This window comes from Nelusetta ayraudi, unplaced genomic scaffold (assembly GCF_046127955.1).
Source record: "Nelusetta ayraudi isolate G7.1 ecotype Tasmania unplaced genomic scaffold, CSIRO-AGI_Nayr_v1 ptg000023l, whole genome shotgun sequence".
NCBI classification, from domain to species: Eukaryota; Metazoa; Chordata; class Actinopteri; order Tetraodontiformes; family Monacanthidae; genus Nelusetta; species Nelusetta ayraudi.
In genome coordinates, this window is record NW_027466073.1 from 296,078 (window position 1) to 323,434 (window position 27,357).

General features: G+C 43.4%; 1 protein-coding gene across 2 annotated transcripts; it reads right to left on the bottom strand.

Annotated features, from left to right (window-relative positions):
* Positions 1-158: 158 nt before the first annotated feature.
* rhpn2 (rhophilin, Rho GTPase binding protein 2) lies at positions 159-27,080 on the bottom strand. Of its 2 annotated transcripts, none has more exons than XM_076028422.1 (15): positions 26,804-27,080; positions 20,801-20,916; positions 18,255-18,383; positions 13,365-13,440; positions 12,658-12,735; positions 12,391-12,515; positions 11,175-11,341; positions 9,397-9,584; positions 9,074-9,230; positions 6,936-7,055; positions 6,649-6,843; positions 6,198-6,244; positions 4,565-4,711; positions 2,773-2,928; positions 159-2,321 (listed from the first exon to the last, which is right to left on the bottom strand). In XM_076028422.1, exons 1-15 carry the CDS (start codon positions 26,867-26,869, stop codon positions 2,055-2,057), a joined length of 2,034 nt encoding a protein of 677 aa, XP_075884537.1. In that variant the 5' UTR covers positions 26,870-27,080; the 3' UTR covers positions 159-2,054. The 2 variants fall into 2 exon arrangements, with proteins under 2 accessions (XP_075884537.1, XP_075884536.1); XM_076028421.1 differs by having other exon boundaries at positions 6,168-6,244.
* Between the last annotated feature and the right edge of the window lie 277 nt (positions 27,081-27,357).

The following is a 27,357-nucleotide window of genomic DNA, read 5'->3' on the forward strand; positions in this document are numbered from 1 at the left end:
TGTGGCATGTGAGTGTTGACTGAAGCTCTCTATGTCTTTTTGAGAACTGTCGTAAAATTCTATTGACAGGTGGAACCCTATTGTTTCTTAAACTGTATTGCCGTCTAACTGCCTTAAACATACCAAACGACATGGACAATGAAAAATGGAAACTTGCATTTTGGCCCCATTCCTTTATTGAGATAAAAGTTAATACATGACAAAACAGTTGCTATCCAAAAAAGGAACAAAAAGACAAAGGAAAAAAGTGTATGTAACTTGGAACCTTCAGAAGAACAGTTATTTTTATTAACATTTGCGTCCATACCAAGGCATTTTAAACTGCAATGCACTGTCAAATGCATGAATAGGTCTTCAAAGTCTACAACATCATCTGTGTAGTACATATCTCTGTTAGCACTTATTAATATTAATTACTGCACGTTATTGGTGTAAATCATATTGTGACATTCTCTTTCAAAATATAGCACGAGTGGCTCTTAAGACACGATATCTGGTAAACTGTCAAGTGTGATATCTCAGTGTTATTCTTAAAATATTCTCAGGCAGACAAAATAAAAGATACACAAACGATGACGCAAGGCTAGTGAAATACATTCATCCAAGTGACAAACCAAGAAATTCGACGTGCAAAAAAACAAAAATCACAACTTGACCATTCACAAACTACTTCTGAGACCTACAACTATACAGGTAAGTACTTATATAGATTTCTGTTTATTTATTACATAAATAATTTGATTATCAAATGTGTATAGGAATCTACTTTGTAGATAAAGAGATAGTCCAACACTGCACTGTGTCAGTAACATGGGATGCAACAAGGACTAAGACAGATACAAAGACAGACGGTGGGGGGAAAATGTAATGCTTTGTTCTATACTGGTGACTACGTACAGCATATCTGCTTCAGGAATGTAATCGATCTGCCCTGGGCCTTCCCTTCTGAAAAGAAAATAGCTTCTAAAAATTGACAATAAGGTTCACATTAATAACAAGGAATGTTCATGCGCTTCCTACAAATGGTTTCAGTGCCAGAGATGGACACACTGATAAGAAGAGGCCAAGCATCTGGGACACTGAAGGCAATCGAGACTGCAGCATAACCAGTCCAGTAAACGTAAAATGTTACCATTGATGAAACTGTCCCAGGTATGGCACTCGGCGGAAACAACAAAAGGATATCTTACTGACACAAAAGTGACAATCGCACATTAAACAAGGTATAGATAATTTTTTTTTTTTTTTTAGCAGCTTGTAGAACATTTATCAAAACTTCCCCCAGAAAAAAATAACAGCATTTTTCCCTTTATCATGGTTTCCGACAAGTTTTAGGACTCAATCAAAACTGAAACATTTTAGAAATCATCAGCATCCACTGACGCTGTCGCAAGAACAGAATCCTTCATATGTTACGTTACTAAGCAGACGTGTATTCAGATAGATGAAGGTGGAAAACAGCACAGTGCACATCGACATCAGTGCCCAGCGAAACTAACTGGGGAACTGCTGACGCCACAGTAAAATTACGCCCGTCTTGCAGTCAATTAGTATCCCACGCTGGGTGTGTTTGTACTACTTTGTTTTCCTCCTTCAAATTGTTTAGAGCTTCTCTTTGGGAAAACACTGCAACGTCATCATGCTGCATGTAAATATAGACAGGAATGATAACAGCTATGTTTCATTTGCTTGGGTTTTTTTCCTCCCAGAGAAGCTGTACTGTGCTGTACACATACTGACTTGATAAGGGATGGCTGCTTATTGTGTGTGGACACACGGGAGAGATGCCCGTGCACTACCAAATGCACAGACGACACACGGCCACTTTCCAAGGTAGCAGACGCGTGTGTGAGAGCTCCACTAGTGTCACACAGCTACACCGCAGTTTGGGATTCTTGTAAAAAAAAACAAAAACGAAGGATACCAAAGAGCACTGGTAGTGTACCATATCCACTGCAGGTCCAGTATGTGTATAACACAGTACTGCACATATCTGGCACTGTGCACCGCAACGCTTCTTACAGACGGCAAATGTCAGCCAGCATCTTAGTCGCTCAGTAGAGGGCGCTCTCATTATTGTAGGAACTGGAACTGGGGAAGGTGGGGCAGGGTTTGTTCCATGGGAGTGTGCCAGTGGGGTCGGCTGTGGGGAGGCTGAGAGTGCTGGCACTTTTCAGTTTGTTCTTCAGCCCCCAGCTGAGGAACGACGCCTTCTTGGCCACTTTGCGAGACTTGGGGTTCTTTTCATCATTGTCGTAGGCCAGGCAGATCATGGAGTAGGTTTTTGGCAGGTTCCCGCTGAAGGTTGCACTTTTGGTGGGCTGAAGAGAGAGATTGAGAAGAATGTTGGGTGGAAACTTGGTACGATGAACAACTTTCCTGTCCCCCCCTTGTATGAATCCAACAAACAGTGTGAGGTTTGGGCTAAAATAAGACCTGAGTGAAGGAATGTGTCACTCTACGAACACTGGCTCATTGCAATTTTTTAATTGTGACTCAGTTACTTAAAATACAATTCAGCAACATTTGATATTGCTAATTAAATACACGAAACACCTTAATGAAAAACTCTGTAACAGCCTTATTTAAAAAAAAAAAAAAAAAAAAGTAGCATGTCAACATTTGTGACACCTGACTGCAAAGCTGCATTTGGAATAAATTTAAATGTTTACATGTTTAGTGAAGGCAAAATTTACAGTTTTTCCATCTAAACAAAAGAAAATAAGGGAATAAAACAGATGAATCTCAGGCAAAAACAGGGTCAAGGCTTACCATTGAAGGATTGTTCTCCATGATGCTGACCACCTGGATGTCAATCCCTTCCTCGCCGACGTCCTTCAGCAGACGCATCACCTCGGTCAAGCCCAACCATTTGCAGTCCGTGTCACCCACAGCAACAATGTAGTCGCACTCTTTCAGACCATCAGCCTGGAGCAGGAGCAAAAAGTCAGACGGGGGGGACTCAAACATGCTGACGCTGCAGCTCAGAGTAAAAGTAAACAGCTAAAAGTTTGTGTAAAAAGCAAGAGGGTCTGGTTAACCTACTTTTCTTAAATAAACAGAGACCAACTGAGTTCACCGTAGAACGCAGGCAGACATGCGGTCCCAAACAGCGTTTTATTTTACAGAAAAATAAATACTGACTGGTACGTTTGTTGTAGATCATTGGTTCTCAACTGGTGGAGCCTCAGGACCCACATTGTTTTCCTTATCATGAGGTCAAGACCCAAATTTATTCCACAAAAATGAAAACGCTCGCCCACTTTGTATCATGTCTAGTAAATAGATTATTCAAATGATTGAATTGAGGAAAAAGAAAGAAAGAGGGAAACTGCCCACGAAGCCTCAACCGTGACAGCTCCGTGACCCACTTTTGGGGTCACAACCCACCAGTTTGGAAACCCTGTTCTACATCACATTGTTTCAGCGCTGAAAACGTGTGTTGAATGAGACCTCAGCTAAAGTATCTGCCTGATCACTTGATCAGCAGAGTCCACCAGAGGCACTTCAACTTCAGAAAACAAAAGTTAAACCTCAACGTTCAGTATCTTGTTCCATGCAGGTCTTGTTCAATACAAGTCGGAGAGAGTTTGCCCTAGTTAGAATGCTAATCTGTTTCTCTGCAAAGCTCCGTAGCCATATAAGAGTCTGCTCTTTGTCAGCACCACTTAATGAGCCGTCAGACTGAAAAGGATTACAGAGTAAATACTGTCTGATTCGTAATTTAATTAGAATTTGAGGTAGTTGTGGGGGTGGGAGGAGGTGCCTGTCAAAGTCTTTTTTGTCAAAGTCCTTTTTTAGATCGCTCGGCATGACTTGATGTTACTTTTGATATTCATTGTGCACGCATGTCAACATTTTTAGCCGTTTTCAGACTTTTGGCACAAAGTCACGGCCTGCTTGTTAATCCATTAGCAGGGACTTAATATTGTGTAACCTACGCCTTTGGCATTGGCCAGGTGTGACAGTGAACTCTTAGCAAGGCCTCTGAAGTAACCACTGTGCTGAATGTAAAAAGTTTTATTTTTAAGCTATTATACAACTTTGTTAAACTACAAACTACTTCTGATGCATCAGTTAAAAATGTATAAGGCATCAGACAACAGAAGGATTGTGCCAGTGAAATTTTTTCTGTCAAACATAGACATTTGTTGGCCAATGTAGAAATGTAGCTGTCGCAGTTCAGCCAAAGGTATAGACCAGGCGTGGGCAAACTACGGCCCGGGGGCCATATGTGGCCCATTTAGCTTTTTAATCCAGCCCGCCTAACTTGAAGAAATGATATTCAATGTAAGCAAGTAATAAAATTGCTGTATTTCATCAGTGTTTTAAGAGTCCTTTCAATAAAGAGATAAATATCGTGGGGCTTCAAAGACAGATATTTTGTTGGAACGCCTTTGTTCATTTTCAATTTACATTAAATCAACATATCCTATGATATTTTTTTTTCTCTTCTGAGATGGGTCACCATCTGCTCTTACCCCTCTGTCAAATTTTAGAACCCACTGTGGCCCACCAGTCAGAAAGTTTCCCCACCCCTGGTATAGAATGCAGGTTAACTTACAGCAGCTGGGCTCAGGGGATCCAGTGAAACCACTTGGACCGGTGTGTCACCTTTCAGCGTGAAGCCCAGGTCTCTGTCTTCAGGACGAAGTCGAATTGTCCTCGGTGGTGTCCACCTCTGTTTGGCCGAGAAGACTGACAACGGGCCCTGAGTGAAGACAATGTGGGGATGCTGAGGTCAATGTGACTGGAGGTTTCACCAACTCGAGACGCACCCGTCAACGTGACGGCATCTCCTTGTGTTCTCGCGTTCTCCTTGTCGAACATCTGCGTTCTATATACACATCTGGCCAACGTCTTCACCATGCAAAAGAATGCATGGTGATGTATGAAGCTTCACAGAATGTTTTCTGTCAAGTGGACGCATGTCGATGAAAGGAGGTTCCCTCAGGAGACCGTAAACCAAGGGCTGAATGGGTTTTGGTTTTGTTTATTTAATCTGTAGAGTTTTGGCATCAATTAATCACCCAAGGGAGTTTTATTGGAGGTTGCAATGACATGAAAGATACACAAGTGGGTATAACATACTTCCTTTATAGTGATGCTTTGTGCTTGTGAAATAAATATTGAAGCAGTTTTCTGGTTTGCAACCTCACAAAGCTGCTCACCAGTTTCTGTTTTTACAGACATCTCAGCCCTTATTTCAACAAAATGATTCAAAGAGAAAACATTCCGGGCATTCTTCACATTTTACTCCCAGCTACCTCAATGTTAAGCTGCAGAGACAGAGAATCAAACTTACACAGTAGTGTGAGCTGCAGAATTTCTACGAAACAAAATTGATTCTCTTAACAACATTTATTTTAAGAAGCTATCTCCTATGTATGAAGAGCACAAACAGAGAGTACGACTTTATCAAAGAATATGTTTGAACCGTCAGCGGATAGTTTATCACTAGTCAACAACGTTCACCAGCATAACCTTGCTTTATTACGTCGGTGTGAAGTTGCCTTCTCCTGTCAATACTCCAGTTATCTGGTGGGAAAATCCCTCCTGACATCAATCCACCATCAACACTGAGCAGAGGCCTGTGACACATGTTTTGGCGGATTGAGCCCGTTCAGGCTTTCATTTCCTGACCAGATCAAAAGAGTATGAGCCAGACCTCTTAACAAAGACCCAGGTGGAACTTTACAACAGAAACTGCAGAAGGAATTCAAAGAGATTCCGTTAGAACCCACAGAACCGCATCTTCCCAACAGGTTGATTGCTTGTTGAGTGTATGTGCTTGATGACCTTAAGGTTTTGTAACTAAGGTCCTATTTAGGAAGAGGTAAGCAGAAGATTGTGGAAAATATATAAGTGGCCCCTTCAACCACAGCATTTTGTCCAGTGTTAATGTTAGTTCTTGTTTCAGCTTTGGATGAAAGTCTAGAAAGCTTTGGAGACCCAATGGAGACCCAACGGAGACCCAATCCCACCCGTGGTCAGTTTTATTCAGAAGTGACAAAAAAAAAAAAGCTCTTGGGAGCTGATGAAATTGGTAACACCTCCAACATCTTGAATTTGAATCAGAGCCATTTGGTGTCACTTGATGAATAAAAACGACCACTGCTAGAATGTAAACCGCGAGGTGAGTGGAAAAATATTAGTAACCCACATACCAGCCGTTGGAAGAAGTCTGTGACTTTCACCTTTGTAGTTGCTGGAACCTCCATCTCTGCCTTGTGTTCTGTTTTAGCTGTTTCAAAAAGAGGGGGGGAAACCATGGCATATTGAAACTATTGAACTGAATTGTGTTTCCTACAAAATTAATGCACAACATTTTTTCTATGAATATATATATATATTTTTTTAAATCACTTCTTTTTTTTCTTTTTTTTTTTTTTTGAAAAAAAGGGGAAATGCCCATGAAGCCACGACTCAATCAGAACAGCTCTGCAACCCACTTTTGGGTCGTGACCCACCAGTGATAAATGCTGGTCTAGAGGCCAAATTAAGTTCACCTGTAGAGGTTATATTGCATTATAGGTGTACTGTGAAATGTCATCCAAAACCTAAAATGTCCCAAACATCTTGTGATTCATCTACTGTGGACAACATGTGTTTGGCCTTGGCTTTCCCAGGTTTTAGAAAAAGACTCACGGATGATGTCTGGAGCCTCTATGTAGTCGCTGAACTCATCCTCCGTTTCATTTTCACTGTACTTGTCGAACGAGCGCTTGTGGCTGGCTTTCAAAATGTCCTGCAGGGCCTCCATTTTGTTCAGGTGGTGACACAAGCTGTAGATCCTCAGAGCCTCTTCGTGGCCCTGGATGGCCCGGCGAAGGTGGGCTTTGCCTGAGGTAAGGGACGAGAGTGAGATGAGGAGGTGCCAGGTGTGGTGATTTGGGCATCGTCAACATTGTCAGCAGCTCTGGTCTCAGGCTTACCAATACGGTCACGTTCCTCCTTCTTTTTCAGAATGTCCAGAGGCGTGCGCCCCTCAGGAAGGCGATCGTACACCTGTGACAAGGTCTTCTCCTGATGGTCCTCGTCGTCACTGACACCCACTGAAGAACAAGAATTCATGTTCAACTAAAATCCTTCGCATACTTTTCCCTCCCATAGCCCCTCTTTGAGGCCTTTTCTCAAAAAATGACATGTACAGAATAAAAGGATATATATCCGCAATTACAAAGTCTATTGTCATTATCTTGCGATCAGTATAAAGGCAACATTTGTGAGATTGCAACAGAAGTGAAAACATCATCACTGATGCAACTGTAGTAGCATGAATGCAGACTGTCTCACTTTTTTTTATTCAATAATAGTGAACAAAACAACAAAAACAAAAAATTGGCTTAGCGGTTGCCTTCCTTGCATGAGTGCAGACTAGAACGTATGACAGCAGATGCCTCTTAGAATAGAATAGAATAGAATAGAACGAACTTTACTGATATTATTATTATTATTATTATTATTATTATTATTATTATTATTATTATTATTATTAATAATAATAATAATAATAATAATAATAAATAATAATAATAATAATGTTGTTCACCACTTTATTTATTTATCATCAACATATAAGCTCCAATTGCTTGCAAATGTTTGATACTAAACTACAATGTCAAATAGTTTAGTATCTTTAAAAAAACTAAAAAAACAAACTAAACTCCCAGAAGCACAATGAGATCTAAATTATGCAACCCGGTCAACAGAACGGACGCCAAGCCATCTGAGGTGAACTGCGGGGTGTAATTATACACAGTGATTGGCCCTCCCCCTCCTCCCCCTTCAAATGACTGAACTAAACCACAGCCTGCCAATTACGTAACATCTATTAGAGATACACACACGCACACACACACAAACACGCATACACACACACAACCCAAAGCGAAAAACATTTAACTTACGTACGGCTCTGACAAAAATGACTTGCATTCCAAACATTCTGTGTACACAGTTGGTGCCAAAACACAGCATCAAGGAGTGATTATTGGCCATGCTACTCAGCTTACAACAGCATCTTACAACTCACAGCATTACTGTGCTACTGGTACGGTGAACAAAATGTATCCTCTGGAGCACCACTGAGGTGTCTGCGTCTCCCAGCTCACCTCTAATTATTCTGCCTTACAGAGACCATGTCCACATTTTATTTGCCTGTTTTAATGCTTCATTCATTGAGTGCAGCAGTCTTGGTGCTGCTCTGTTTCTCGGATGAGTCTCTCTCTCTGGACAGTCCTGTGCTCAATTGCGCCATTCTCTTCATTTACGCAGGAATCTGTTAATGAGTGGCCAGACCGAGAGCTGCCTCTCTGCATTGTTCTTCTCTTCAGTCCTCTCCTACTCAGAGAACGGCACAGCTGTTATCTGGATGAGTGGTTGGAATTTCTGTAAGCTATCAAAAATAATAATGAAAAGCCTCGACTTGTCTGACCAATGAATAAAGAATATCAGTGCACTTGCAAAACTAAAGGAGATTTATTCATTCAAAGACTCCTCTCCCTCCCTCGCCCAACTCAGTGTCTCTCTTACACTTGATTGATTATTTACAAAGTATTAAATGAGCCAGAACTGTAATCCTGAGTACAGCAGTACTGACTATATACACTGGAATTATATTCTTCCCCTTTTCTTCCTCTCACAAGCTTTTGCCTTTTCCTAGTCCATGGAAACAGTTTCTCTCTTTAGCATGGCATTTAAGTGTGTGTGTGTGTGTGTGTGTGTGTGTGTGTGTGTGTGTGTGTCTGTGTGGGTGTGTGTGTTACGTAATAGCAGGCTGTGGTTTAGTTCAGTCATTTGAAGTGACCAGCCCAGAGGCCCGCACAGCAGTTTGACAAACGGATGCTATTCACAGGAACCTCAAGTAGCGTAACACTAAATCCAGGGCTGATTCACACCTCAGCCATTCTGAAAAGAATAAGCTTAAAATGTGTCCATGACAAAAAGTTAGCTTAGCTTTGTTTGAAAGATTTGAAGGATTATTTTCAGCCTAGTCGGTCACACTTGAAAGGTTAGATCTGGGCTGAATCTTGCACTACTATTAAATGTGCATCTCACACTAATGCCTTACGCTGGTGGTCCACGAGGGCCGATGCCACAAAGAAGTGTGCCATTGCGAGGTAGTGGTTGGATTTGACCTGGGACATGGTGGACCAGAAGAACGGGACGTGGTCTTTGATTGGTGCCTGGCTCATGGACTGGTAGACCAGGTTGTAGATGTCTGAGACCTGGCAAGAAAGCATGAGGATACAATTGCTAAAGGGACATTTTAAGCACTCAGCAAAGCAAGGGATTGAATTGTGGTGGTGTGATTTTTTTTTTTGACGTCTACAAAAAGCTAAGAGGAGGTTAGTAAGTCGTGACCACGGTGGGTCTTCAGCGCCATTTATTCACCTTGGCCGCCTCCTGGGCCATTTTCATCAGGGGTTGGAACTGGTTTTGAATGCCTGGCAGAGCAATCTTCTCAAACAGGCACTCTTGAGCTTGAGCGAGCATCATGCGAATCAGCATACTGAGCATGGCTGGACTCATGTCGTAGCTGGGAGTGTGGGTGAACGTCTCCTTCAGGTGGTTCAAGGTTCCTGAGGGCGAAAGCGAGGTCAGCACACTTTGAAAAAGCACAGTCTTTCAAGAAAACACATCTCTAGTCGTACCGTGGAACTGCACTGCTGTGTCAGTAAACTAGACAAGTGCTGTGCCGTACTGCACCTTAAGTCCAAAACTTTACCTGTTCATATCTGTTATTAATTTGTATATTGTTTTATCTTGGCCAGTGCAATGCCTACGATGCAATAACAGCAACCTCCAACTAAAATAAAGATAACTAGACAAAATAAGGCCAAAGTGCATATCTAGCTGGTAAAATTTGAAAGGAATTCACAGTAAAAATAGATGACAGAAAAAAAAAAAACTCATAAAAGCATACAAGTGAGGGTTACGATCTTAACCAAATTCAGATTTGCCATTGAAGACATTCTAAACATTTGCTATTTTCTACTGGTACAACTTTTGGAGTTGTCTCAGCAATATTTTTTTGACACCGTTTTTGTGTTGGATAAATATTTTGCTTCCCCAACAGAGCCATACTAAGCAAAAGTGTCTTTTGAGGAGGCTGTAATGCAGAGCTTCAGCTGCTTCCTGTTGTACTGTTGGCTCCTTGCAGTTGCAACGCCATCCAGTGAGCAGGGAAACCAGTGCAATCACTGACGCACGTCTTTTCAAACAACAAGCTAAGACACCAACCCCTCTCAAATTAGTTTTCCACGTTCAGCACAACCACACGGGCCATCTGCATTCCAAGTGTGATCAACCCCCCTCGTATTGGACAGATTAAAAAACTAGCAGCAGGGAGTTGTAGACGACATAATAACAGAGCGGTGCCTTGGAAGGCTTGGTCTGAAGGTTCTGCCGTCGTTCAGCCAGCTCCTCCAACCTGCTGAACTCCTCCAGAACACCCAATCAGCCCCTTTCACAACAAGCATTCCTCCACATTACCTGTTTATCATGAGCCCATTTTACAAATGACAATCCTCTTCAAAATAGACATGATCATTTTGCAAAGTACAAGTCTAAATTGCAACCATCAAAGCACTATGACTAAAGCCATTGCCTCTTTAGAGCTGTAATTATGCTGCGTTACCCTCCGCACTGCCAAGTCATAATTCAGTCAAGAGTGGTCGGAGCTTCCTGAAACCTCAGAGGGCCCGAGAAACCAGTTCATGTGTTTCTCTGGAGCTCGGCCACAAGACAAGAAGCCAGAGAAAAATGTACTGAGTTGTTCCAACATCCTGGAGCACAAGCCAGTGGGTGGAGGCTGGCAAGCAATTCACTAAGATAGTTAAGAGCATCCACCCGTTTGTATTTTAAAGTCATCTGAAAAAAAAAAAAAACCATTGCAAAAGGAGAAAACAACTTCTGTTTTAACACGTAATACCCTTGGCCACTATGAGGGCAATACTTAGAAAAAATGAAATCAACGCTTATTCTAAATACTTTTATTTTATTTTCATCTCCATTCTGATCACTGGTCAAAGGTGCTTGTAATGAGCAGTCCTTGCTCAGGAAGAAAAATGAGGTTCCTGCTTTGACGTCTCAAGAGTAAAAAAAAAAATGAATTTGAAAGACGTTTTCTTAAATTGATCGATAAATTGATTACAGCAGTTGTACTCTACCTGCAGCTGTTTGGAATGAGGAGATGGCCTTCTCCAGGCCAACTATGGTTTGTCGGTCACTGCGGGTGCCAATTTGAGAGTAGAGGGCCGCCATGTTAAAGAGAACGCTGGCTTTCTCCAGGGACAAGTTCTGCTGGCACACCGGCACCCCTGTGAAAGAGTCATACCTGGGGAGAGGAGGGTGTGTTAGTAATAATAATAATAATAATAATAATAATAATAATAATAATAATAATAATAATTTATTTGTACCATTTTGATCTCATTGCTTTAAAAAAAAAAAAATAAGTTTGCTATACTGTTTGCAATTATGATAATAAAGTCTCTAATACCATCTATAACTAGTTGGTATTAAATAATGATTTATTCTTGTCCCTTTGCCAATACCATTGCTAAACAATACAATGAAATTCAGTTATCTTTCCTCATCATTACTTTTGGCTCTAAAAGGTGGGTAGGGCTAAACTGAACCTACTTTGAACTGGCACTACTTGGCAGAAAAGGGGTGTTTGTGAAAACTGACACTGTGGTCAGGATGTTACTGTAGTAAACAAATGTGAAAATCTTGTTTTTTCATGTAAGTATCTTGTTTTTCCTTCTTCCTTTTTAATTGATGTATTTTTGCCTTCTCTTTGCACGACTTTTTGTTGCTGTAATTATGCAAATCTTTTCAATGTGGGGTTAATAAATGCGTTCTATTCAGAGGGTCTCATTCCAAAGTTCCCTGGTAACTCCGTCTCCTAGCAGCCATGACACCAAAGTCTTGTTGTGTCACAACCTGTAAATGACAAGCAGGCGTCTACAATGTTCCTCGCTTGTAAAAACTTCACAAACGGTGACCAACTAATCTGCATACTGTGGCTATCAAGGGAGTGACAGTGCCACTTGCGGCAAGGCAGGCTCTGTTGTTTAAGCTCAAAGCCTTTGGAACCCTGACGCAGGGGCTCAGAGATGTGGATTAAAGAGCAGCACGGCTTTCTTTATAATCTGCTTTGTCTCCTCTGCTCGAGTGTTTTACTCCTTTAAACCTCGCTGCCTACCTTTTAGTCTTGTGGCAAGTGAGGAATATTGAGTCATATTTATATAATCTGGCAGGCAAACGGTTCATTTCAATGCCTATTTCTCCGGAGTAAGCGCCGCCATTACGGTTATTACTTATTATCACTTTTTATTATCGTTATCATTTTTTGCTGTGGTTTTTGTGAACAATACACACCAGGTGAAGAAGATGCCACTGTGGTGGGCCTGGGTGAAGAATCGACTCTCCATTAAAGGCAGGTGGCTGAAATACTTTGCCAGAAGCTCCACCCCCTCCTCACTTCTACTCGGGGTTCTGCAAGCCTACAACCAGGAAGAAAAAAAAGACGAGTGAAACAGTCTGTAAAATTAGTGGTTGTAGTGACGAGACTTGGGAGGGGGGGGGGGGGGACCCCCTCAACTCAGTCTCAGTGTTCCACTAGCTCAGACTGAGAGAACACCTAACCTGTCTCAGGTCCATCAGATCAGCGATCTCATCCTCATAGCTGTTGCCATCTTCACTGTAGTGTTCCAGAATGAAGTCCTTGCAACAAGGAAGCAGAGTTTGAGAGTTTGAGAGTTTGAGAGTTTGGCAAAGATGTTTTCAGAACAGCCGACACACGTGACTCCAAGGTCTCGAGGAACAGTGCACAACAGCGACGCACATGAGAGCCGTGTAGGCAGGTTGGAGTTATAATTATGTTGTCTGTGCCAACCGACCAGAAGAGCAATAATTACAACTGAGGTGTGACTACAGTCTGTGAGCAAAGCATGGGAACATTTACGATGCCTGCCAGACAATCAGAGCAGGAGGTGGCACACTGTAAATGTATTATTGGGACTTTTTATGAGGCTCTGTGTCCTGTTGGCACACAGCTACTGGATCATTCGAGACTGCTGACCTACTTCGCAAAACAAAAGATTTTTATTGGGTACAGACAACGAGAAGAAAACAAATATTTTAAGGGACTTTAATTTGTTAGCAGCTAGACTCCTGCTGAAAATCAAATCAAATACTTATTGCAAATAATAATAAAAATTAGAAAAGAAAAAAAAACATCAAATTGATCTTTGTAGATTTCTGCCATATGTATTTTTGAACATTCTGAATTTCAGTAAACAACAAGTTAAACACACCGCTAGTGGTGAATGAAGACTGTTGTTAGTTTGTACCTTGAATGGAGTGGAGAAATCAACTTCCTTTGTCTCTTTCAGACCCAAAGCAATCAGAGGGATGTTGTCCGTCTCTCTGTAAGCCAAAACAAAAATACTTAATAGACAATATATACTTATATACTATATACTAGTATACTTATATATAACAAGTAGAAAGTGGTCATTTTATCAGTTTAATATGCATGAAAGCTGAATGTTTTGGACATCAATCGCGTGATTTGACTTAAATAAGAGACACAGCTGTGGGTGAAGAGTATGCAGAAAACCATGTCACAGACATCCCAATAATAGTAGAGTCAGGTTAATGTTAGTAAATTAAGTCATGAAGTCATTTCCCCTCAAACTCTGCATTGCCGGGAACTGGTTGATCATATCAGTTAAGGCACTTGAGAAAGTTGAGGTTTTCCTCCATTTCAACCCTTGCTTAGTCTCATACGCAAGGTCTTGAGTTTGGGATTAGGCAGATGGTGCTGTAAGAACACGCTGCAGGAGTTAGGATTTAGAGGTGAAATGGGCCTCCAACCCCTCAAGACTCACTGTTAGTTAATCAATGTGAAGAAGAAGCCCTCACTCTGTGCTGTTCAAGCCCCAGTGATTGTAGCATCCTGAAGGACATAAAATTTGTCCTCTGCATTTGACCCATGCCCTAAAGGAGCGGTGGGCGACAGCAATGCCCGGCAATCAAGGGGTGAACTAACCCCCCAAGTCCAACCCTGAATACTGAGTGGCAAGCAGGGAGGCAAGGGGGAGCATATTTATAGTCTTTGCTATGACCTGGCTGTGGTCATTATAATTATTTCCTCTGCGTTCTCTCCAAGACTGTTGAACTCGTGTAGTTTTCACCCGCCAAACAGCAAACAGATTGGTCAGTTGGTTTTCTCCTGATTGCACAAAGCGCTTTGAGATGACTTTGGATGTGATTTAGCGCCGTACAAACAAAAGCCGACTGATTGTTTGAGAATTTTCAGGGACATTACCAAATGGCTCGTTATCATTGAGGAAATAAAAAACCTGAAAGACCTCCGCGGCTGATTACATGAAGTGCACAAACAAAAGAATTGCCGACCGAATGCACAAGAATGAGGTGTTACTAGATAAATGACCCACTTTGAAAAGGGGCTTGACTGCTTCTGGGTTTTCTTGGGATCAAAACTGAAAACACACGTTCCATTAAAAGGTTTTGAAGGAGAAAAAAAATGCCCCAGACATTCATCACTTGGTGATAAGGCAGGCAGCATTCCTGCGAACTGGTTCTGCGAGTGCAGGAACCTCATTCATCAGGGACGGCGAGAGGCAGAGGCTGTAGCGCCGTCCGAACGCCAGTACTTGAGATGACATCACTCTGCCGTGGAAGGAGGGATGGGGTGGGGGGAGGGGGGAGGGGCTTCCTCTATCTGTTCACTGTGGTATGTTAACAGCCTCTAGGAAACTTGCTACCTATTCACACACATGGACAACCGGCTCAAGTTGCACAAATGAACAGAGGCCCATCATGAGGACTCAACCTTTCTATTGTGACGGAAGAGATGTTGTAAACACAGCATGCAAATGATCATCTACACAACATGTACACACGCACACGAGCTCCACTTGAAAACATTTGCTTTGAGGCTTTCAGGGGGTCTCATGGGTAAATCGCGGGGGGGGGGGGGTCTGGGGGGTCCACCAGACCCTCCTGTATTCCGCACACTGATTATACTCCAGTCCAAAATGCAGCAGCACTGTCAGACTGGCGTCCAAACACCCTCCCACCATTAGTTCCCATGTGTAAACTCAGACCGGTGGCAGCCAGACGTGCCTGGCACCATTCTGAAGAACACAGCCGCGCAAAACTTCTCGCAACCTGGAGCACAATTAATAATATATCATAGCAGAACAGTTCAGTTGACGCTAGCCGAGTTCAACAAGAGTGCCAGTCAACTCACCGAATGGATGAGTATCTATTGACACTTTCCCATCAACACGTCCTCTGCCAAATAGGTCTTTGAGGAGGAACGTAGCGCCAACAGCTTTATCTGCGTTTGGCTTCCCCCCCCCCCCTCTGTTTAATTTGTTCACTTCAGCTCAGCTGACTCAGACTTCTGGGAAAAGTGTGTTTGGCCTGTTATCCTGATACCATGGAAATCCCATGGAATGAAGACAACCACAGAGGTTTCCTATCAGCAGAACATGAAGCAAAACATTTCCGACTAATAAAAAGTGGAATCGCAGTGATCTGTTAGCCTGTGCTACAGTGCTGACTGGAGGAGGTCATGACGTCATGCACGGCACGTGAGCTGCATATGCTAACCACTACCTGAAGCCACAGCCAGCTGAAACCGGACAGACTCGGAAATAAGCTGAGAAACGTGCTATTCAGAGGAAGGTGGGGCGGTGGGAAAAAGGCAGGAAAGGCGAGGAGGGGGTTTTGTTTCAGGCTGGGAGAGGAGGAGGCTCCTCTCCATTGTGGCCGGGTGGGTGCCGTCATCCTGCTGAGAAACCCGCTCACAAAAATGACGGCAAATACAAATTTCTCAACATATCCAGTGTGCATCTCGCCTGTCCACCTGAGACTAAGGCCCCTTTGTTACATCCGACGGTGAGAGCGCGGCCTTGCTTGCACACGTGCTTTTCAGTTTCCCTTCACAAACAATGATAGACGGGTGATGGTACTTCCACAACGGTGCCATTGTCTGTGGGTGCAGCGTGAAGGAGCAGGTGTTTTTCTAAGACGCTGACACAAAGGCTGAACGTTCCCACACTTGAGTCGGTCTGATCCCATGCGACAGAGAGACACTTGGGCCCGCAGACAACACTGAGAGCCTGCTGTCCTACTTTTAAAGGATGTCGATACCTGTGCGGAGCCAAAATGGCACAGTAGAGTCCAGATAAAATACACACTATTCCTATTAGGCCTACAACGGTATATTTTTTTTTCTCATTTTGAAACACGTCAAAGCCTCTCACTTGAAACATTCACAAATGATGCCTTCAATGAAATGTTTCTGGTGGGTTTTATAATAATAATGATCATAATAACAATGATAGAAGAACCCTCGACAGATTACCCTTAGAACTGGTCACTGCAGTTACCAACATACAACACAATGTACCACTGAACCCACTCCAATCTCTGCACCTTTTCATTACTCGATTGCTCTGTTGTGGTCTGTTGCTAAGGGCAACATGGCATCCTCCACTAAAGCCTGTGAGCGAGCGTGTGTGTGTGTGTGTGTGTGTGTGTGTGTGTGTGTGTGTGTGTGTGTGTGTGCTTTCATGTTGAGGCTTTTGCATGATCGTTTTAAATTCACAAAAGAGTTCCCCTTTAAAAATGTGTACTAAAAATTATATTAAAAATGACATTTTACACTTGTGAGACTTTAGACTTCTGGCAGTATTATTCTTGGTAGGTGTGTGTGTTTGTGTGCGTGTGTGTGTGTGCGTGCGCATGGGCAAGTGGTCCATGGCACTTGAAAGCTCTCGTGGTTAGAAACACATGTCTGCATGCTTGGATTTTTCTCTCGCCATCATTAGCGATATACGTCAGGCACAGGCCAGTCTTCAGTCATGTCATCATCTCTCTCACATCTCCAAATTATGAGCGAACCACCCTTCAATGTTTGTTTTCATTAAACTAGACGTGCCTTGGTGTGAAATGTTTCATTCATTTCAAATATGACTGGATTGTCGGGCAACAGCTCGATGGCGTTGGGGAAATGTGTCGCGAAAGGTTTGTGTTCATCGACAGCAGCCACTTATTCATTGACACACCGGCACTTGCGCGGGACTGTAGAGTTCCACATTCCCGTCGTCGAGTCCTTTGTGTCTCATTAAGCCTCGGCTAACACGTGACCGAAACGAAAACTGGACGCGACTTGACACACATGCGGCTTGGTTGTCTGCACCCTGTAAAGCGTCTCCTGACAGGGAAAACAACAGGTCTCACTGTCTGTCGCACATCTGCACACACCCAGCCGTCACGCTGGGAAGAGACCAGATGCTTATCTTGCAGACTGCTTTGGCTCATCCTTTCCTTGTTTTTCTAGATCAATTGTCACCAGCAGACCCAGTTTGACAACAACCATGATTGTATTATTCAGATCTGGCACGAACATCTGAATGACCAAAGTTTTAGAGGACTAGCGGTTTTATACATTCATTTATTTATTTATTTTACACACACACACACACACACACACACACACACACACACACACACACACACACACACACACACACACACACACGTATATAAATATATTAAAAAAATATATAAAAATATATTTAAAAGAAAAATCCAACCATGCAAACGTGTTTCTAACCACATTTTTATATATATATATGTATATATATATACATATATATATATATATGTATATATATATATATGTATGTATATATGTATGTATGTGGGTGTGTGGGTGTGAGTGTGTAAATTCAATAAAAGCATTAAGTGACTATGAAGTGTAAACATCACTTGCTTCACCTTTCATCAGTTTCTGTCTATGACTGTTTCCATCAAGGGACAAACCCAGTTGGCAGCTAAGGCCGTCAAGCAACACCTCCAGTCTCTTGTGTATTGGCAAGTGTGAAGGGAAAAGCAAAACAGAGGGAAGGAAAAACAAAGTGCAAATCTGTGACTTGCTGAATGAAGTGTTTAGACCACTGGATATGTACCAACTCATTTCCATGGAGAAAACTATTCTATTAACTATTTTCCTCTATTCTATTCCAAGGGGAATGTTCCTCTATCCCATTCACTAAGGCGCGGTCTGCATGTTTGACAGCCTAATAAATACAAGTCACAGACACGCTCGGCACATGTAGGCAGACACCATATTGGACGAGCTGTGCGGCAACAGGACGATCAGCTGGCTAAATAGGTGGAGCAGTAGCATGTGCACTCACTGGGTGTTCTGGTAGACGTCCACCGAGCTGTTGAGTCCTTCCAGCTGTCCCATCAGCAGCTGAAGGTTGGAATTAACGTAGCTCAACTCCAAGAGCACCATGTCTTTAACCTTGTTGTTTGACGTGGCCCTGCACACAGGAGAGAGAGAAGAAAGAAGAAGAGATTGGAATATGAGAGAACGCGGACCGCTGAACCATTGAAATCATTCAAATCAACTTGACAAAAAAATTGTAGAGCCGTTATAATGAACGCAGATGCAGTCAAGGCCCCCCCCGCTGATGATTAGCAAAGCGAGCAAGCGTGCCTGGCTGAGAGACTGCCCACCACAAACCTGCGTCAGTGCTCTGCACTCCGACTGCTCTTGAGCGCAGAGCAGCTGACCGACAGACATGAATCACAGCTGTAGTTACCGTGCAGTTCCTCAGCCCAGCAACAGCGCGACGTCATGGGATGATAAGATATGAACAATCGCACAACGCGTGAAAAGTGAGAGTGGACTTGGTCCAAGTTTAAAACATGTCGCAAATTTCGCATCATTCGTCAAATGTGGTTAAACCCGCCGCCTTGTTTGTTACACAGCGCGTGTGCTTGTTTGGGGGCGTTGAAAGCACTGATTCGTGAACACCAGAGATAAGACGGCAATAATAGCTGCGGCGGGGGGGTGTGTGTGTGTGTCTGTGTGAGAGATATGCTTGTGTGGAAGAGAAAACACAAACACTTGCGAAGCAGAATTTCTGCTGAAATGGCTGCGGCCACACTCAGACAGAGATAAGACAACACAGCGTCGCGTTAACACATTGTCTGTCACTGGTGACTGATGATAGGAGACACACCCACAACACCCAGATGACGAAGGCTTCTCCTTCTTCTTCTCATTTGGACAACCTTAACACACTTTGAAATCAGCTAAATAAAGTTTCTAAAATCTTCTTCTTCCTACAAGAAGAAAGTTGCACCGATGTCGACAGTGGCAAATGGGATCTGACTCAGGAGAATAGACAAGAGAATGAGAGGAGAGGAGAGGAGAACAGGTCAGACCAGACCGACTCCCCCTACAGAAGGTAGAGAGAAGAATGCAGAACAGAAGAAATGACAAAACAAGGAACACGCATTGGCTGCAGTGCGGCAGCAAGTGAAACTCAGAATGAAAACACAACGACATATAACTTTTAATGTTTAAACCCCGCGTGTTTTAAATTTAATGTCGTCACAGTCCTGCAAAAGTGGGATTGATAAATTAAGGGTTGTTCAGGATCCAGTAGGTAAAAATTTAAGGAACCCAGGTATTCAAGGAAGTCCGCCTGACAGCGCGTCTGATTTTCAGTCCACTGTCAGGTGGACTTCCCTAAAACAAATTACTTTTATTGTACCGTGAGTAAACACTTTTATTAATGTATTCATGGGCCATATGTAAAACTTATGCAGATACAAAAATCATAAGTCAAGCTGTGAAAGTAAAAAAGAACACGTAGCTTTTATCTGTGTCTCTCTCTCACACACACACACACACACACACACACACACACACACACACACACACACACACACACACACACACACACACACACACACACACACACACACACACACACACACACACACACACACACACACACAACTCTACTTTTTTTGCCCATAACCTCGGCTGAGGGACTATGAAGTACTCAAGGAATGTGGAGGCTTCTGAGAGGCTCAGACAGACAGACCTTAGACATGGACACACACACACGTACACACACACACAGCCCTTGCAGAAAAATGTTCACTGGCCACATCAAAGTCAACACAAGAAAGAAAGAGAGTTGATTGAGGAAACTCAGTGGGGGGGGGGGGGGAGGAATAAAGGTGCCGACTCACTACTGGTGTCTCGAGAACAGAACCAAGTGATCCCAGGTCACTGACACGAACAGGTGCCACACTCTTTAATTTCATGCAATGCGCTGCTGCGACTGCAGGGCCATAAACACACCTTGACTGACACGAAGAACACTGGGTCCCCGTGGAGCAGCGCAATCTTACCAGCATCGGTTCAGCATTATTTTATCGAAGCTATGACAAACAACTCAACAGGCAGTCAGACCTGTAATGAGTCAGCCAATGCATGACAGACAAAAGAACAAACATCACCGAAGTTGAACCTAAAAATCAAAACACCGCTCTGTTCATTCATCACATTGCACACGACAGAGACTCGTGATTTTCAGGGCGGAATGCGTTCCTGTAGCATTGTTATCCAATATCCTCTGAATCTGCTGCGTCGGCTCACTGCTAACTCATCATCATCATCATCATCATCGCACACTGTGACAGAGCGATGACAGGGCGTTTGGGGTTTACTAAAGTTCAGATGTACTACCGTGATTAGCAAGTGCCGGGCAATATGAAGGAGATGAATGAACTCTCCATGAATGCTTGACAGAGACAGAGAATTGTCGCAGTACCAGAATGAAACTTTTTTTTTTTTTTTTTAAATCTCCCGTATAGGATGCATACAAGTGCTTTGCATGCATTTGTAATGAGTCATTAGCGATGGATTTGCACTTACTTGAGCAGGTTCTCAGCTCCGGCCCTCATCCTCATCTGTTTGATGATCTGCTGGTTGAGACCGGCCCTGGTGTTTTGCAGTTTGCTGCGTCCAGTCTGGGCAAACGGGTTACAACCCTTTCAAAAGAGGAAGATGGAAGAGCAAAGATGTCAGTACGGGAGACTTTTCCACATAATGGAGGTTTGCAGCGTCGTGGCGTTGCCTTGCGCACACAAACACACAAAAAAACTAGGAATGCACCGATACCGGTACCGGGTATCGGTACTGATACTAGGGTTGAGTACTCTACTCGCAAAATACGTGCTAGTTGCAGTATATATACAGCATATATGAATATGACAATGTTATTAAATTTGTGTTTTTGTACAGCAGTGAAACTTTGGAATGCTGTTCAAATAACAGAACATCCATGGAAAAAAAATCGAAGTACTTTACTGGTTTAAGTACTCAGTATCGGTATCAGTGCCGATACTGAGTGGTATTGTTGCATCCCTACAATACTGCGTGTTTCTTGCTGATGCTGATGTTTTGCAGGACATAATGTTTGGAAGGGGCAAATATCAAGCAGGCAGGCTGTGAGGCAGTCTCTTAACCTTGGACAGGTATCAATGAGGCGCGTGGTCACTCCCGCTGTGACATCACCATAGGTTGATTTCCCAAAACTTTATGTTTTATCACACACGTTTTAAAAAGCGCTGGACTTTTCTCATATGGAAACATGTTGTTGTCAAACATGCAATGAATTTTCCACGTCGCAGGACCTCTAAAGCTCCAAGCTGTTGCAATGTGATGGACTTGAGCACTGTTTGAGATTGCAGTGCGTCATATACAGTATGACAGATGTGGTATCAGCTGCACCTTGTTTTACAGTTTTACTTTTGGCTCAGACCTGCTGTCGGAGGGGTGGAATTTGTCCCGTTGTCCTTATTACAAGCGTCCCTCCATCATCACCGAGTCAACAGACCATGACTTCAAGTGGACACACACTAAGTGGCCTCACACATTCATTCTGACTCAGCCAAAGTACGGTCGAAGCGAACTCGACAGGAAAACAAAAACTGTAGTGGAGCGCTAGCGCTGACACCAAGTGTGGTGAGAGCACAGCTGGCTGCTTCAACAAAGTGGTGGTCATATGTGGCATCTTTTCAAGGCGAGACATTGTACTTATGGCTTACACGTGCACCACAACAAGCTGGAATCCTGCACATCCTCAGCAGATCTGAATGTAGCAGGTACTGAACCTTAGATGCACAAAGCCGTCCCAGTGTTCAACTTTTGCTTGCAGTTTTTAAATCAAAACATCCTTTGCTTGATCAAATTATGATACGAATTAAGATAATCAACAAGGAAAAATGTATTTCTAAACATATTTAGACCATGCATATTTCTCTCTTTAATTCTACACCCTCATAAATTGTGCTTTTATATGGAAATTAGCTGATTTCTAGCAACTTTTAGCTATTTAAAATGTGCTGTGAAGCAGTTAAAGCTCCATCCAATTCCACGATTCAACGTGAAAAACAACCTCAAGTCTCCTCCCATGCACAAAGAGTCACCTGACCCCTTCTTTCATCCGACATCAAGGACATTCATGATAAGGACATCAGAGCAGAAATCCGGCTCAGCGGCGCTAGGACAAGAGGGTCTTTATCTGGGATGAATTCAGTCCAAGTCGTCAGCCACGAAAAAAACACATTTGCTTGTCAACATTATCAGAGACAGGCGCACTCTTACTGCAGTAGTTGGTAATTACAGCAGTGGTTCACACATTCAGCATTGCCACTCAAATCAAAGTCAAGTGCACCGACGACGTCAATTAGTTTTTCAGATCTTGTATTTAAACTGAAGTTAATTCACTTTAATTAAATTAATACTCTTGTTGAAAAGAGCCGACGGCTAAGAGAGCGTTTACCCTCTTGTATCACACTTGTCACTTGCTGAAGCAACACCGAACCTCCCGAAACATGAGCAGGAGCATTGAGGCGGAGGTATGCGAGACTTCAGAGGGCTCACAATGACAGCAAACGGTTGCCACACGAACACAATAATGTCACACTTAATTGCGGCGCTATCTACTGTAGTTTGGCTTAAGGCCTATCTAAATAGGGGGTGAAAAGGTGCAACGATTAACTCTGTAACTCTGAATGAGTCAAAGCACTGACGGCGAGGCGCAAGAGCTGTGACGCGACTCGTGGAGGCGTGGCCAAAATGAATGTAAGCTGGACTTATTCTTAGAATGACGGCAGGGAGTGGACGCTCGTCCGGCGATCGCAGAGGGCGTGGGCTTTATGGTTGTCACGTCAAGCATGACATCAAACGCGGACGGTATGAGTGTACGTGAGTAAACAAAGGAGTACCCTGTGCTTTGATAGTAACCATAGCAGCACGTACTGTCTTTATTTTTGTACCGGCTATAAAACGTCAAGCCTTGTTAGCATTCCAAAGCCATGATCGCAAACCTGTCCAGCGACATTGCTGCAGTTATCAGCAACCTTTACATCTTGTTTCACTATACAGGCTGACAACATCAGTGGTTTTGCAACACACCAGAATATACACAAACCTGTCACACCAAGCGTTAAAATTTGGCACAGTGTCTGGTTTGCTCATTACCGGACAAAACCCAATGCGGTCCACTGAGTTACTCAGCACAGCTTTTCTGTGCAAACATACAAACTACATCATTAGGAGCACGCACAAAGGTGGTCACGTCCATTATCATATCCATCAAATAGCAAAAACATTATTCAATTGTACAACCGAGTTTTCGTGAAAAGCACGCAGGCCACTGATACACACAATAGGTGATTTGCCCGGCAATTACAACAAGCGTCCAATAAAAACTGCCAACATTTACACAAAATCTCACACCTCTCCGCGATTAGGTGAAACAAATTCATATTTGAAGTCATGCCAGTCACATACCCTTTGAGATCTCCAACAAATTAATTTGGGTCAAACACTTGTGTCAACCTGTGGGAGAAATAATTATTTCTCAACAAACAATATTTCTCAGCAGTATCCACAATGTGTAAATAACTAACACAAAGGAAAGTCTGTCTGCATGTCAAGGAAACTGGTCTGGGTACGAACCAGGACACGTGTTGTCAATTTGTGTCCGTGGTCGGGCTGGATCCCGGCCTTACGCCAGGAGCTACGTCAATGCCCTCCTTGGCCCAAAAGGATAAAGCAGAGAAACATGCCGATTCGGCTTTTTGTCCTGCCATCTTTCCATGGCGCTGCAGCCAGCTGGGGCTGAAACAGTGGACAGCTGGGAAGGAAGCCCTGAACCTCAGCAGCTCCCTGGAGCACCATGAGACCTCGTTACTCATTAAACTCATTTTCACCCAACACACAAGAGGGGCACAATTTGGACTGAACGATAATCTTGGCTGAACTTGGTTAATGCATTACCCAAAGTTTCCAAACTGCAAATGTCTCACCAAGGACATCGAGATAATGCAGGACTCGTTATTGCTACAGTTTTGAAATTAAAACCGAAGAATTTTCAGCGTTCAACATTTGCAAATATTACATATATAACATTTTGACTACACTGAACACAGTAGAATGGTTTATGTTGTGTGTGGCGTACAGGCTCTAAAAGTTTCTCATCATGTCTTGTGAGTGACAGTGCCACAGTCCGGCTCCCGCTGACCTTTATATAGACACAGGAAGTGCAGCACAGAGCCTAAATCCAGACAGCGTTCAGAGAGGGATTTGAGGGGATTCAAAGTTCCAAAGACCTTTCTCAGAAGCCCATCTAAACAAGCCGGTCTATAACAACACTGCAGCTGAGGACACTGGCACAATCGCCGAGGAGCGGGACACAGATGACAGCCGAGCAGGGAACTCGGTAAACACACATTGGATAATCGCCCAAACATCGCCAAAGACTTTTTCTCAAGGCCAACACCTGCTGCACAAACTCTCAGCTTTTACACGTTCAACAGTGGCAGGAACCGCAAGTCATTAAAAAAACTGGTTTGAGAACTTTCCCCTGCCCTTCTCGATTTCACGAGTCTTAATGACGACCAATTATGAGGTAATGACAGCCAATTAACGTCGCGGCAGCACTTCATCACTAATGGAGGCAGGACGAACGCCTTGCTAATCTAAAATAACATTGACATACCTGAATGCACGTTCGAATTGTTGAAGAAAATGTAAACTAGAGGAGTTTCCTTCGATATCAACTTCATAATCCCAAATGCAAAATGCAATGATTTTGAACATTAAGGAGCTGATTTCCTAAGATCCGAAATAAGGAGTGCTACACTGGTGTTGAGGGTGATCTACTAAGATTGCATGAGTAATTGTCCAACATGCGCTAAAAGCGGTCGAGACCACCCGATTTAAACGAGGACTTGGCTCCCGCTCCCGCCGGGGAGAATATGGGACAGCAGAGTGACTGCACTCAAGTGTAACCAGGACAGCACAGAGACACAGGAGGTGAGCACTGTTGCCTTAGATCCAATTCAATTCAATTCAATCCAAATAACTTTATTTATCTGTTAGCAACTTGCCATTTGTGTAAGACCATTATGAGATGTGCACATTCTATTTGGGACTTTCAGGCCATCGAGTCACTTCTGTATCTGCACTGACCGTAGACATGAACAGCTTGAGGTGCTTTTGCTATCCAGCTATTAAATGGCTCATGACTAGTGGCTTTGAATCACATCGTGTCCACAACATGGGTTGTCTTGTGTGTAAATAGTGCGTTGCGCAAGGTTAACGGCTGCTTTTTCAAAGCTAAGCAAACAAATAAAACAAAAAAAACTAACGGCTGCAACCAGTTTCAGTTTGGGTAAATCAAATTGTACCCTGCTGAATAGTTGATTTGTGTCCCCTCCACCCAATATTTTGTGCATTCTGTCAGAAACTGGAGTGTTGCGACAGAAGACCGTCGCAGCACTCATTGCACCCCTTTAGTAGAGAAAACCCAGAAACCCTGTGCTGAAAAAAACAGAGTTCAAGAAATGTGTGATACCCATGCCTATGGAGATACCACAAAGAGCACGGCTACCACTCCTTGGGTTAGTCACAACACCTAGCAAGGTTTCTGTTCCTCTCTCAAAGACTGCTTCTGAGCAGACGTGTTTGTCTCCTTCCAGACATGTGGAAGGCACAACTAAGCATCAGTTTCAGCAGGAAGCCAAATGTTCTGCTTTGCAGGTGGGCGTAAAAAAAAGGGGGGGAGGGGGTGGGAAAAGTGGTTTTCTGTCGACCTACAGATGTTTTTAATCATTTATTGCACTTCTGTGGAATGATTTGCAAAGTGGGTGAAGAATGGGATCTTTCAGAACCTATTACAATCAATTTGAAATGTCATCAGCCAAGGGTTCAGGAATAATGTAATTCCCTTTGGTTGTTTTTATTTTGTTTATGTTTTTTGTTTGTTTGTTTTTTTAATTTCGAGCAGATTTTAAAGAAAGGACACACAGACATGGAAGGGCAAGAGGCGGATCTGACCTACTTTCCTGGCAGAACAACAGAGAATGAGCTATCACACCTTCGACAACAGTGGGGAGCAGATCATGGCAAGATGTTTGCTCAGCGGTCTGTTATCGGGAACAGACGGACGGACGGACGCACGCGCACAGCTGAAGGTGACAGTGCCGACGAACGGCCGCTTCGAATAGACGCTGTCGGCTACTGGCCTTCTAAACTGGGTTCAGATTGTTTAAAAGCAGCTTTCTATGATAGTACCTCTGCTTCCAAGTCCGCATTTATTATGAAAGTATCTCGTCACCATTGAGCGCCACGGTGTTCAAACACGACCTCGCATACGAAGCAACAAGTTGACGGTCGATGCTGATAGCGTCGTTCTTCGAAAAGCAAGCGACTGTGTCACAATGAGTACTTGTGACAATGTGGACTTTGTTTCCAAAGCCAATCCATCCCCTTGGTTCCCACAGTGGGCAGAGTGTTTCCGATCGAATGAAGGACGAGTATGTGCGCTGACAGGGTGTTTGTAAGCGGAGAGGAGAGGTGACTGACCTTTCGGAAAAAATTGCGTTCTCCCCCGCCGTCCTTGACGCCGTTCGGTATGAGGGTGTCCGTCATGGTTCTCACTCAGTCTCGGAGACTCTTGGACACAGATTCGAGGAATGGGCTCGGACAGCTTGCGGTTCAACTGGTGGGCGAGTTATCTCCTCCGTCGTCCGTCGACACACCCGTTCTGACTTCTCTCCTCATTCCACTCGGGACTTTTCCAGCACCAAGGCTTTTAGGCCCCGCCCACTCTGACCGACAACAGCCCGGGTGGTGCGTTCACTGTCACATCCACAGTGCCGAGCAGCAACATCCGGCGGAGACACCTGTTTCCTTTAGGGCGGTGACGTCAGACTTTCACGCGTCCACTCCGTCAAGATACTGACTTTTGTTTTATGATGATGACCAATACAAGAATTTACGTCAACATAGTCCGCTGAACTTTGGACTTGTAGAGAGTAGAACTAATATCTCAAAGACATACTTCATATAGTATAGTCATGCTGGTATAAATATTGTGTGTGTGTGTGTGTGTGTGTGTGTGTGTGTGTGTGTGTGTG

Excerpts from the sequence above, each read along its gene's own strand:
- rhpn2 (XM_076028421.1), bottom strand. The coding sequence starts at position 26,869 with ATGACGGACACCCTCATACCGAACGGCGTCAAGGACGGCGGGGGAGAA. Across the intron at positions 20,917-26,803 it reads AACGCAATTTTTTCCGAAAG|GGTTGTAACCCGTTTGCCCA; the intron begins GTCAGTCACCTC and ends CTCTTTTGAAAG. Across the intron at positions 6,844-6,935 it reads GGAGGAACGTGACCGTATTG|GCAAAGCCCACCTTCGCCGG; the intron begins GTAAGCCTGAGA and ends CCCTTACCTCAG.